Here is a 12,615-nt window from a genome sequence, read left to right on the forward strand (position 1 = left end):
ACCCCCCTCAATCAGGTCAAAACTCCCTGCCCCTCCACCAGGCACCACAAGAAGGCACTGCGGGCTGTGGCCTTCCACCCCCGCTACCCACTCTTCGCATCTGGCTCGGATGACGGCAGTGTCATCGTCTGCCACGGGATGGTGTACAAGTGAGTGTGGGACGACCCCCCCCGCCCCTCCCCGCCGGGAGTGTGCTGCTGTGTTGAGCCCATCATCCCCTGTCCCACAGCGATCTGCTGCAGAACCCGCTGCTGGTGCCCGTGAAGGTGCTGAGGGGACACACGCTGACCCGCGACTTGGGCGTCCTGGATGTCGCCTTCCACCCCACCCAGCCGTGGGTCTTCTCCTCGGGGGCCGACGGCACCGTCCGCCTCTTCACCTAGGCCCTGGGCCTGCTCTGGGACCGGGAGCATGCACAGGACCCTCAATAGAGGTCTTTTTTCCCAGACTGGTGGTGTGACCTTCCTGAATTGGGGTTCCTGACAGGCTGTCCCACCACACCTCACTCAGCCGCGTGTGTGTGTGTGTGTGTGTGTGTGTGTGTGTGTGTGTGTGTGTAGGGGGGCACCAGCTGACCTGTCGCACAAGGAAAGGCCTGTCATTGCACCCCCTGGTCACCTGAGCAGCGAGTGGCTTTATTGGAAGCAAAGTTGGGGGGCACAGACTTGGTCCTCCCTGCGTGGCCTCCAGCAGCTTCCTGGAGGAGGCCAGGCACTCGGTCCCCTGCAGTGTGGGCCTAGGAGGCTCCTTGGGCCGCACCTTGGAGGCGTAGGCCAGACTCGGCCGGCACTGCTTGTCTGGGAGGCGCCGGAGCCTCAGGCGAACTTCACCAGGCGGCCCAGGGTCTCGGCAGCTTTCATGCGCACGGCGGGGGCCGGGTCCTTGAGCAGGAGCTGGAGCGCTGCAGGACAGGCAGCTGCTGCGGGCGCCTCCATGGCCCTCCCACAAGCCGGCCAGGGCTGGTCCCGCCCCCTTCCTGGCGCAAGGAGCCCAGGGGCCAGGACCCCACCGTGCACACCCCGCCCTGTGCGTGGGGCCTGCCGCCCGCCCAAGACAGGCCTCTGCCGGGAGGGCTCAGGAGCCAACGGAAAGATAGTTTTTCCTTTTTTAGTGTTTTTTAAGCTCTTTTGGAACAGTTAAGAAGTTTCCGTGAATTACTAGAGACGATGAGGTCACCAGTGACAGGGAAAAAATCCTTGAAATCCAGGAAAATCACTTAGTCCCCCTGGTGCCAACAGGGTCAGCCCACAGGAGCCCTGTGCAGACCGACAGGTGGGGGGGAGGGGGCCTCTGCGCCCTCGCGGGGGTGGGGTCTCACCCGCAGTTAGATGTTCCAGGTCCACCTGTGGACGATGCTGCTCGGGCTCCACGTGCTGCACCAGGAACCCTGCGGGCAGGGGGGTCGGGTCAGGGTCAGGGGCCGCGGGGAAGGGGGCAGGGGGCCGCGGGGAGGGCACTCACCGGTGAGCATGGGGGCGGCAGCGCGGACGTCCTCCCAGCTGCTCTTGAAGTAGAACAGGCTGGTGCTCACCAGGCGGCCCAGCAGGTCCGGGAAGTGACACATCTGCAGGAGGGAGGGAGGGAGGCCTCCATACGGTGGCCAATGACGGAGACGGCACCCACCCCTCCCGGCCCCGCCCCGGCGGCCCCGCCCCCTCACCAGGTGCTTGCACGTGGTGTTGAGGAACTCCCCGAAGTGCAGGCCCCGGCCCTCCTGTAGGTGCTTCTGGAAGGCAGCCGCTAGCTCCTCACACTCCAGGTTGGGCCCGCACATGCGCAGGGCAAACTTGCAGGCCTGCGAGCCGACACTCAGTCCCGAGATGCCCAGGCCCCGAGTCCCAAAGGCTTGTCCATCCCCCACTGGCTACTCACAGCGGCCACGGAGGACTGCGGGTCCCGCAGGTGCAGTAGTAGGGGCGCCAGCCCACCAACGACCTGCTCCAGGAAGACGTCCTCGCAGTCCCCATGACAGGCCTTGTTGAGGTGCCCGAAGAGGCGGATGGACACAGATCGGAACTCCATCTTCTCCTGGGGTGGGGGGCCAGGTGTCACCCCACAGGGCCTCCCCAGCCCTGCCCAACCGCTGGTGCTAGGCCCAGGCCCTTCCCTACACCATCATGTCCTCATGCCGGGTGCTCTGCCCCACTTGGCATGGGCCTGATAGGGCACCTGAAGCAGTGACAGAGGGTAGCAGGAAAAGATGGGGGAAAGGCCAGGAGAGCACTGGGAGCCCCGCCCCGCCGAATCCACACTGCAGGCTCCATCTGGAGCTGGGGAGGGCGCCATGCTCTCCCTGGGAATAAGGTGGAGTGGACGCTTGAAGCTGAGGGAGAGGCAGGATGGCCTGGCTGGTGGGGAGGGGGGTGTTGGGGCCATGCTGCCCCTGCCTACGCTGTCGAAGAAGGGCCGGATCCGGATGGCCACGTGCAGGAGCACTGGGCGCAGGTCCCCGGGCTCCACGAGGTCCAGCAGCTTCACAAGGCCCGCCATGGCCTCCAGGGCCACTAGGCTCTGCGGATCGTCCCCGTCATCCAGCCCACCGATCATGGCTGTCAGGAGCTGGGGGCCACGGGCCCGTACCTGGGGATACCCTATGCTCGCCGTGTCCCCAGGCCACCAAGCCATGGTGCCTGTCACACACTGTCACAGAATGCCAGCCCCCCACACCATGGGCTCTTCAGGCCACCTGCATGCACATCCCCACTGCCCCCACACAGCGTCCACTGTGTCCTGTCCATCTCACTGTCAAGGCCCCAGGGCTGGTGGCTGGCTCACCTTATTGGGGGAGCCAGAGGCAACATTGGCCAGGCCACGGAGCGCCAGCCGCCGCACGCTGGCACACGCGTCTTTCTGCCGGGCTGTCAGGTTGTCCAGCAGCGACTCCAGGAGCATCAGGTCATTCACCACATTGCTGCTGAGCAGCTAGAGGCAGAGGTGAGGTGACAGCCTGCTCCACTGACCCCAGGAGCTGTCTCCCCTGCCAGCTCAGGCCGCCACCTCAGATCTGCAGCAGCACCTGCCCCCGCTCCCCATGCCCCACCGCTGTACTGCCAGGCAGCCCTGTCCCAGGCCACTGAGGGGTGGACGTTGCAAAGGCCAGCCGAAGGCCCTATGGGCCAAGCTGGGCTCATGAACCCTGGTCCCCACAGCCCTGGCCTTGGGCAGGTTTTCAGCACTATCAGTTCCTTGGGCTAGCACAGACCACACACAGCCAAGGTCTCCCTCCACTGGGCACAGAGTGGAGATGTCACCAGGCATGTCCCAGGGGCCTCTACACCCACCCACACCAAGCATGTGTGGGGCAGGTCAGTGCCGACCTGAGGTGCTTCTGCCATGCTGCCGGGCCCCCGGCAGTGGTCCAGAGCCAGCAGCCCCTACCTCTGCCAGGAAGGCTGTGGAGGTGACCCTCTGGATCTCGTACACGCTGCTGTGTGTGCACACGAGCCCCTTCATCACCAGAGGCAGCCGGGGGCCTGCGAACTTCGCCATGGCGCTAGGGGAGGAGGCCACAGGGTGCAAGGGCGGGGCTCTGGGCCAATATCCCCATGGGGGGAGGGCTCCGCTCCCCACCCTGCAGTGAGAGCCCTCTGGCTGGAGCCCATCTACGCAGCTGCCAGGCCCTGTATATCCTCGACCCCCAGGCATGCCCCTCCTAGCCCATCTGGCCCAGCCCCTGCAGACAGGACTCCTCTCCAGTCCCTGGACAGCTACCAGCCTGGAGCCGGGAGCCAGCCCTCAAGGCTGATGCACCTGCTCTCATGCTGGGCCCCTCCCACGTGCCCTTGGGGGTCCCCGCCCACTGGTTCTTACCTGGCCAGCCGGGCGACACCCTCCTCGTGCCCCACGGATGTCCTGAGTGACTCCCAGCCTCGCTCCAGCTCTACACGCTGCACCACCTCCTCACTGCCCCCTCGGACCAGGGTGAGCTGCAGAGCACCCACTGCAGAGCTGCAGGCATGTGGGAGTGGGCTCAGGGTAGGGCACCCCAGGCTGCCCATGACATCCTGTGGGGAGCAGGTCCTTGCTCCCCTCCCCCAAGCAGGGCAATGCCCAGCGGCTGTGGACCCTCTGGTCTCAGGCTGTGAAGACTGCCCCTGTCCCCAACTCCTGGGCTCAGACCCCTATAAAGCCTGTTCCTGCACTCCAAGTCGGTCTCTCCCATGTGTCCAACTGCACCCACCTGGAAGACCCCAAGGCTCTGCCACTCCCAGATATGCAACGTGGCCCCTAGGCTCCGAGGCCAGAGAGTAGCCAAGAGCTGCAGTGGCTGGCCAGGAAGTGTTCAGCTCTGTCCCCCAGCTCAGCCAGTTGAGGGGGAGGGGTGACAGAGGTGGGCCTGACCCTGCAGGAGTTTTGTGTCTGCCAGTCTCACTTGGACACACCCCCAGCCAAGGCAGAAGCAAGGACATGACCCCACAAGCCAGGGAGAGCAGTCAGCCCAAAGCCTGTGGCCCAGAGACAGCTTGGCAGGTCCTCAGAACCATGTAGAGAGGGCCACAGGCTCCGCACTGACCTCTCCCCTGCACAGTGGTCACCCGGCCTGCCGACGTATGTATCCATGAGGTCCAAGGATAGCCACCCACCCACAGGGCAGCGCAGTTGACCAGCATCTGGGCAACAACTACAGTGCAAGGTCCACAGCTACTTCCTGCTAGGCCAGACCAGCAGCACTTCCCATGACTGAAACGGTGGTGCTGCTGGGGTGTGGCGGGAGTGGGGGGCACAGGGGGCAGGCCTTGCTGGCCACGTGGCGGGGCCTCACATGTGAATCTGGGGACAAGCTTGTTGAGGTCCCCAAGATTGCGGCCCTGTGAGACTTCCAGGCCAGCCCCATACAAGTGCGAGGGTCTGGATGGGGCTGCAGGGCCCCCGCCCAAGGGAAGCCGGAGCTGAGTCGACCCAGGGGTCTTGGCGGCCCAGGGGGCGGGTGCTGGTGGCGCCCCCCACGGCCCATGCCCACCCCCATGGTCACCCTCAGATAGCCTGATGGCTGTGGGGATGTCAGCAAGGAGTGTCCCGCATCTGTCCCCAACGGACGGGCTCCCAGTGAGCTCTCACTGAGCATCCACAAACCAGGCCCCCTCTGCGGCTCCCTCCCCAGAGAGGAAATGCTACAAGGCAGCTGTCCCTGTCCCAGGAACCCTGAGTCCAGTGCGGGGCCAGGTCACTGGAGGGGCTGCTGTCCCTGGAGGCGGAGCAGCTCATGCTGACCACAGGTACAGAGGGAACCACACCAGCCACCGTGGTCACTGGGCAGATGCCCACAGGGTCACAGCGAGTCCTGGCGGTGTGTGAGACCCCAGCCCTACACCCTGCCCCAGGCCTCAAGACACCACGTGGCCCAGAGGCCGTGCTCAAGCTGAGACCAGTGACCAGGGCATTTCTCAGCTGCAGCAGATCTGAAGTGTTGAGGCGCCCGTCTGGCCCCAGAGAATGTGAACAATTTAGGCGCGGGTGCCTCCCTTGCCTGCCTGCCTGCCTGCTGCCCAGAATTTCTGTGGATGTGGCATTTGCAAGGGTCTGACTCGCTGGCGGACAGCCTCCATCAGAGCCAAGCCCTGTGGCTGGCTCTACATGAGTCCCAGCTCAGGGGTGGCAGGCAGGGGCCCTGGTGGGGGCGTCAGGCCTGCAGCCCCCACCACTCACGGGCCATGGAGCAGTCCCTCTGTGCCAGGCCCAGGGCTAGTTGGGCCAGTGTCCTCTGGTCCATTCACATTTTCCACTTGGTCTGCGCAGGGCAGGGCCTGGCATACGGCCTCAGCTTGAGTTTACGAGCTGGTCCTGTGGAGCAGCCCTGCAGTGGGGGCGGGGTGAACTGTCCCCGTGTCCTAGCTAAGGAGCACATCCCACCCCAGACAACTGGGATGGACAGGGAGGGGACCCGGACTCATTGTCACTCAGGCTCCAGTGGCCCTGAGGTATCCGCTTCCTCTGCTCGCCCTGTGGCCCCAGGTGACTGGAGCTCTGAGGTGCCACCGTGGTAGGCCCGGTAATGGCCCCCGAGACCAGAACGAGCAGGCAGAAACCCAGGCTGCTGAAGCTCCGTGCCCCGGCATGTCCTGGTTTCCTGCTGGGACTTAGGGCCCACTCAGTGGAGACCACAGGGCCCCAAAGTCCAGTGGGAGCACGTGCTGTGGGCAGGAGGCGGGCAGCTGTTACCTGCAGGGCTCAAGGCTCCGGGAGGCCGGGCCCAAGCCGGTGGCCCTCCGCTCCTTGGCATGCAGATTGCGAGGCAGCTGGACGCCCAGGGTGCAGCCCACACGCAGCAGCAGTGCCACAAACAGCTGGGGATAGAGCTCCAGCACAGCGGGCGCGGACGCCGGAACAGACATGACCTCCGACAGCGCACAGGTGGCCTAGGGACAGGGGCCACCTCAGGCTCACCCTCCCTCTGGGGCTCTTTCTAATGAGGCCAGCCACCACGAAGGCTGGGCCCTGCTTCCCAGGGCCCCAACCAGCCCGCATCCCGTCAGCACGCACCCCGGGCTATCGGAGGTCTTCCTTTGGGGGGATGCGGCCCTACCTGGCTGGGCCCTGTAGGGCAGGAGGCAGGCACTGGTGTGTGGCCACCTGGGGACAGCCCCGACCATCTGCTCTTGGCTCCTTAGCAGCAGAAAGGAGCCTCACAGCTGCCTCACTGCTGAGAGCCTCTCGGAGCCGGGGTTTTTTTTCCCATGGATGAAACAGCAAGGTCTCCCTGGGGACCGACACACCTGCAGGCCTTTACGAGGCTGGGCTCCAGGTGCCTGTGGGGCAGCACCAAGGCCACCTGGGGTGTCCTCCCACCCCCGGGGAGAAGGGACAACGGGGTGGTCACCACTCACCGCCAGGGGCAGCAGTGTGGCCACGCGGTCGGGGGAGCTGCTCAGCAGGAAGGCCCGGCTCTCCTTGAACGGGACGTCCCTGCTCATCTTCTGCAGGAGGAGCCCCAGGATCTGTGCGGTGAGGCCGGGCTCCGAGGCCAGCGCCCGCCACAGGGTGCAGGTGTGGCTGGAGCCGGGAGGGAGGGCGGTCACCTCGAGGCCCCTGCCGGTCAATCCCAACTCCACGCCCCCAGACCAGCCCACCAAATGCAGCTCCAGAGGAAATGGTGCCCTAACCCCAGGGACCGCAACAGGCTGCCCAGTGTTGGGCATAATTGCCCACAGGGCAGAGACAGAGGTCGTGGCCCAAACAGAGGGCCTGAGGTGCGGTGGTGGGAGGGGCCCACGGGCGGCCTCAGGGGCACCACAAATGCATCTTCCAGGGCAGTGAGCAATGGCCTGAGGCCAGGCACACAGGGGACAGGCCCTTAAGTGAGAAGCCTTGGACGCAGCCTGCAGATGTTGTATGCAGACAGCAGGGGTGGCTATGCTGAGTTTTAATGTGTGTGCAGGGAGGAAGAACAAACTTCAGATGTCTAACAGAACCAGAAACCGTGAAAACAGAGCAAATGTGAACAAGAACCTGCAGCTCTTTACAAACGAGAGGTCGCCCTGCATTCGGTGGACACATGTGGCGCCAGCCTGGACGCAGTTGAAGAGACTGCTCTGGAAGGCGGACGGAGGAAAGCAGCCACACCCAGCGCAGGGAGCAACCACGTTCCGTTCAGAACCCGGAACCAGAGACGTGGGGGATGGATGAGAAGGTTCAACGGGCGCCGACTGGCATCCCCGAGGCACGGGACAGTCCAAAAGGAACAAGCTCAGAACTGGTGACAGACGCTGCCTCAGACTCAAGAAGCCTGGCAGCTCCAGCAGTGAAAGGAGGAAGCCCTGGGGCCCCACCTGGAAAGCGCAACACCCCAGCGGCAGGGGCCCCCGTGCTCATAGAAGCGAGTGTGCGTCCTCCGCGAGGACAGCGCCAGCCACAAAGGACACTGAAAGGAGATACTCGCCAACGTGGAATTCCAAGCTCCACAAAAGTCATAGTCAAGTATGGCCAGACAGACACATCTGAGGACAGCGTGAAGTGCCCACCAGCAGCAGGCCCCAGCAAGGGCCTTCTGCAGGATGTGCTTCAAGTAGGAGGCACGTGGGAGACGAGCGGCCCTAAAGGAGCCAAAGCCTGGGCGGCCATGTGCACAGCCACACACGCCCACCAGGATGGCATGGACGCAGGTGGTGGGGCCCATCGCCAGCATCCAGGGCAGCCGCACACCCCCATGGGGACAGTGGGTGCCAATGAAACGACTCAACACTGGAACCCGCATTTCACACCATGAAATAGTCTTCTGACTTTCCCCAGCTACTGATAAGGGTAAAACCTGTTCTCAGCTCACAGGCTGTCCAGAAACCGGTGGCCTAGGACAGCTCTCCCTCAGTGGACAGCGTGGTGCCCCCGGCACACCAGCCATCAGGGAGACAGCAGGTGGCCTGTGGTGGGACAGATGGTCCCGTGGGGCTCCGTTCACACCGAGCTCAGCACCAGGAAGACACACCTGCGGTGACAGTGGTGACCTCTCAGAGCGACTCCGCCACAGGGTGCGTGTGCCCTGTGCCTCCTGTAAGCAGTGGCCTGTGGCCTGGGACGCCACAGGGCCCAGTGACCATGTGTAGGCTCCTCTGTGTGAGTGACGCCCCGTGAACAGTGGAGCAAAGGGGTGAATGGAGAGCAGGGCGGCAGATGTAGGTGACACGGCCACAGGCTGACCGCGCACCAGACCCCGACAGAAACCAGAGGCACAGAGGGGACGTCCTCGGTGGACATGTGGTCATTTTAGGGCAACCACTAAAAGAACAAAAGCTGAGTGTTTGACTTGCAAAGTAACTGAATGGAAAAACGAAATTATAGAAAAAATTATAGAAAAGACCCTTTCAGTCTTGAAGAAAGACAAGAAAGCAGATGGAAAAAAGTGACACAGAAAACACAAAACAAAACTGGATTCAACAACATCAGCAACAAAACCCAACAACATCAGCAACAAAAGGCGGTATTTCCTAAAACACTACAGTGATACGATGGCAGAGGAGACACCAGGCAAATGGTCACCAAAGGGGCCCCTCCATGCACGAGGCCTGGCTGGAGAACACAGGTGTGCCATATGCCACGCCAGGACACGGCGCCTACGTGACAGCGGGGCTCACAGGAGTCGCTCACAGGCGAATGCCTGAGGACAGGACGCACAAAATGGGGGTCTCCAGGTCACAGGCTGGCCTCTCCCCACCATGGGGACAGCAAAGACAGGCAGCACCGGCAGGCCTGTGACCACAGCAACGGCCACCTGGACGGTGAGGTGACCTGAGGCGGCTGCAGTGGACAGGCAGTACTGGGGCACAGATGGGGGCTCGGGAGCTGGGAGTGCAAGTAGGGGACACGCTGGGATACGGCGGACATGGGGAACTTCCCTGGCTCAAACTGAGGGCCAGGCCCCGGGGATCTGCTCACAGACGGTGGCGGGCACCCTGCAGAGGAAAGGCTCAGGAGGAGGGAGTGGACGGCACAGCCCGGGAGAGCGAGCCCAGGGCGCCCACTGAAATCTGGGGCCTGCAGAGGGTGGGCACAGTGACCTTGTCCCTAGAGGAAGGTGGGGACAGGGGCACTGGGCAGGAGGGACCCCCGGGCCTGGTGCCTAGACCAGAGCCCCGTCTACCCCGGCAGGCTGGCAGGCAGCCGGTACCTGTCAAAGGGCAGGGGGCTGCCCAGGAGGCTGGACACCACGGCCTCGCAGTGCTGGGATGCCAGCAGGCACACGCTGTGCTGCGCCGCCCGCAGCACGTGCTCCTCTGGGGTCTCCTGCAGCTTAGAGCGCAGCACACTCACGATCTCGGGCACCTGTGGGCAACAGACACGGCACTCAGGCTGGAGTCAGGGGCGCCAGGGGCTATCCCGCCACACACAACCAGGGCTCGGGACCGTGGAAGGGGCATCCCAGGAGCTGCAGAGCCCTCGGTGCCAGCTGGGCCCTCTGTCCTGTGTGCAGCACTGAAGCCAGCGGACCTGATAGTGCCTGGAGCCCCAGGCAGGGTGACCCTCCCAGTGGCCTGGCCCAGACCCCCACCCCGGCCCCGACAAGACAGGTCCCTGCTGCCACATTAAACAGCCCTCCGCTCCTGCTGAGGTGCTGAACTTGGGGCGGAACTTCCTGCTTGGCCCAGCCCGCCCACTCCTCAGCTGCCAGCGTGGTGACCTTCGTGGGTGGGCCAGAGAGGGTCTTTCCATCCATGCTGGCCACTGACACATCTACAGGCCCATCTCCTCTGCTCCCGGTGGTGAGGGGGCAGCAGTCCCCCGAAGTCACCTGGGTGACTGCGAGTGGACGCCTGGCACTAGCACTCCGTCACTCCCGCATTTGTGTGTCACTGGGCTCTCCCACCCCTCCTGCATTAATGTCACCAAGACCAGCACTTTCAGACACCCGCTCTCTGCGTACCCGCTCTCCCCTCCCACTTCATGTTTTGCTGCTTTGGACGGGGACTCTTTCCGGGCAACCCATCTTGTCAGAGGTGCTTCTAACTCTTCCGGGGTGCCCCCACTTTCTCTAGCATTTTCTCTGCCTTTGTGCATTTTTTCAACAGGATGCACTGGTGTGTGTTAGCCACCTGGATTTGTGCTTCAGCGAACTGTGACAGCAGCGTCCTGGCCCTCGGGTGTGGAGGGCTCTTGGCTGGCGTCCGCACCAGGGTCCCTCTAGTCCCTGCGAGGGGCTCAGCCCTGCGCCCTCCGCCTCGCCTCCCGGGCTGCTCAGGCTCACCTCCGCCAGCCCCACGCCCATGCCTGCCCAGGGTCCTTGTGCACAGAAGCTTCCCTGAGGCATGACCGACAGCCACGCGACCACCATCACCCTCACATTTCCATGCCCACTGGCAGTCACCCAACGCCCCAGCCCTGTCCAGGAATTTGCCCGTCCTGGACGTCTCATGGGAATGGAGTCACACGAGGTGGCTTTTCGTCTGGGGTCTTTCCCTCTGCACTCGGCTCTATGCCACGATCATGGAGTGTGGGTGGGAGGGAGGGTTCAGTCTGCTCACATGTCACCTGATGGGACCACATTTTCTGATCTGACCTCAGAGAAATGTAAAGCCAAATAGTGACCAGGAGTCTCTAGGAGGTCCCCAGGCCAAGGTCTCTCAGGCAGGAAAGAAAACGGAGGCCTGTCATGACCCCTGTGGGTAAAAGATGCTGTGTGCCATGTCATACTGGAGACAAAGGGGGCATGTCACAGACACGCTCACAATACGAACCTGGGGGTCAGGAGCACTGCTCCCCTGGGGGATGCTGGGCCCTGATACCCTGAGCTGGTCAGCACACAGCTCAGCAGCGTTTCCCTGAGAGCCATCAGCTGACTCGGCATGTGGGGCCCATGGAGAGGCCTCCCCTTACCCAGAGTGGGAGGGACCCAAAGCCATAAACTGCTGAAAGGAAACGGGGAAGCTTCTAGATATTGGATTTGACAATGTTTTCTTAGATCTGACACCAAAAGCACAGGCAACGAAAGCAAAACTAAACAATTGGGAGTACATCAAACTTAAAAGCTTTTACGCATCAAAGGACACGTATATCCACAGAGTGAAACGGCGGCCTACAGAACGGGAAAAAATGTTTGCCAATCACATACCTGATAAGGGGTTCGTTCATATCCAGAATACATAAAGACCTCCTACAATCCAACAACGAAAAATCAAATAACCAGACTTAAAAATGGGCAGAGGACCTGAACACACATTTCTCCAAAGAGGACACAGATGGCCAACAAGCCCATGAGAAGAGGCTCAACACCACGAGTCACGAGGGAAATGCAAGTCAAAACCAGCATGAGAAGCCGCCGCACACCCACGAGGACGGCTGTAAAGCAAAACGGATAATAACGGGCTGGCGAGGACGTGGGGAAATGGGACACTCGTGCCCTGCCGGTGGGAATGCAAACTGGTGCAGCCACTGGGGAAAACAGTATGGAGGGTCCTCAGAAAGCTAAAAACAGAGCTGCCACATGATCCTGCGATGCCCCTTCTGGATATGTGCCCAAGAGAACAGACGACAGGGTCTCAAAAGAGATATTTACACACCATGTTACAGCAGCATGATTTCCAACAGCCAAGCCATAGAAGCGGCAGTGTCCACCGCCGGCTGATGGATCGAGATGTGTGCACACACCAGCACTACCAGCGGCCGCGCCTCCAGCCTGGGCACCTGCCCCTGCACAGAGAGCCACCGTTCCTGCCACTCGAATCCGATGTGAGAGCCCCAGTGAATGCGAAATAAAATCCCAGTCTTTGTCCAGAAAACCCTGGCTCTCAGGCTGTGTGGTCTTCCCCTCCTGCCACTTCCCTCCCAGGCCCTGACCGCCAATGCCTCCGCACCCAGGCCTGGCCGCGTGCCCCGTGAGGGCACTGCCCCTCTCCTGGTGGTACTCCACGCACAGCTCCCTGGCATGTGGCCCGTCTGCCGATGCTCCCTCAGCAAGTTCCCACTCATCCCTCCCTGACAAGACAGTTGCACACTCAAAGGAAAACTCGTGTCCTACACATCAGTGACAAAAGCACAGACAACTCAGAAGAAGACGGCCAAAGACTGGGGTCCTCACAAAAGGGGATGGCCCGGCAGCCCAGGAAACATGTGTACAAGTGTGCAGCCACCACAGAAACCAAACTAAACTAATGCGAAGCCATCACACACCCACCACAAAAGGAGCCCTGG

At 62.4% G+C, this 12,615-nt stretch overlaps 2 protein-coding genes across 13 annotated transcripts in view; one reads left to right on the forward strand and one right to left on the reverse strand.

Moving 5' to 3' along the window:
• Positions 1 to 448, forward strand: part of BOP1 (BOP1 ribosomal biogenesis factor) — a 22,213-nt gene extending 21,765 nt beyond the window's left edge. Inside the window, exons 15-16 of the mRNA XM_019630289.1 lie at positions 42 to 149; positions 230 to 448. Coding sequence (XP_019485834.1) covers positions 42 to 149; positions 230 to 383 — 262 coding nt within the window. The 3' untranslated portion in view covers positions 384 to 448. The remainder of the gene's footprint in view (positions 1 to 41; positions 150 to 229) is intronic.
• Positions 449 to 611: 163 nt separating this feature from the next.
• MROH1 (maestro heat like repeat family member 1) overlaps positions 612 to 12,615 on the reverse strand; it is a 55,062-nt gene continuing 43,058 nt past the window's right edge. For 11 of the 12 annotated variants that reach the window (XM_019630287.1, XM_019630286.1, XM_019630284.1 and 8 more), the window contains 12 exons: positions 9,599 to 9,753; positions 6,825 to 6,990; positions 6,160 to 6,356; positions 3,811 to 3,948; positions 3,379 to 3,493; positions 2,776 to 2,922; positions 2,392 to 2,580; positions 1,873 to 2,028; positions 1,661 to 1,795; positions 1,462 to 1,564; positions 1,319 to 1,387; positions 612 to 901 (listed from right to left, as the gene is read on the reverse strand). In XM_019630287.1, the coding sequence (XP_019485832.1) occupies positions 816 to 901; positions 1,319 to 1,387; positions 1,462 to 1,564; positions 1,661 to 1,795; positions 1,873 to 2,028; positions 2,392 to 2,580; positions 2,776 to 2,922; positions 3,379 to 3,493; positions 3,811 to 3,948; positions 6,160 to 6,356; positions 6,825 to 6,990; positions 9,599 to 9,753 (1,656 nt within the window). In that variant the 3' untranslated portion in view covers positions 612 to 815. The remainder of the gene's footprint in view (positions 902 to 1,318; positions 1,388 to 1,461; positions 1,565 to 1,660; positions 1,796 to 1,872; positions 2,029 to 2,391; positions 2,581 to 2,775; positions 2,923 to 3,378; positions 3,494 to 3,810; positions 3,949 to 6,159; positions 6,357 to 6,824; positions 6,991 to 9,598; positions 9,754 to 12,615) is intronic. The other variant, XM_019630285.1, reaches the window with a different exon arrangement.

The sequence above is a fragment of the Hipposideros armiger genome, unplaced genomic scaffold, assembly GCF_001890085.2.
Source record: "Hipposideros armiger isolate ML-2016 unplaced genomic scaffold, ASM189008v1 scaffold_897, whole genome shotgun sequence".
NCBI lineage: Eukaryota > Metazoa > Chordata > Mammalia > Chiroptera > Hipposideridae > Hipposideros > Hipposideros armiger.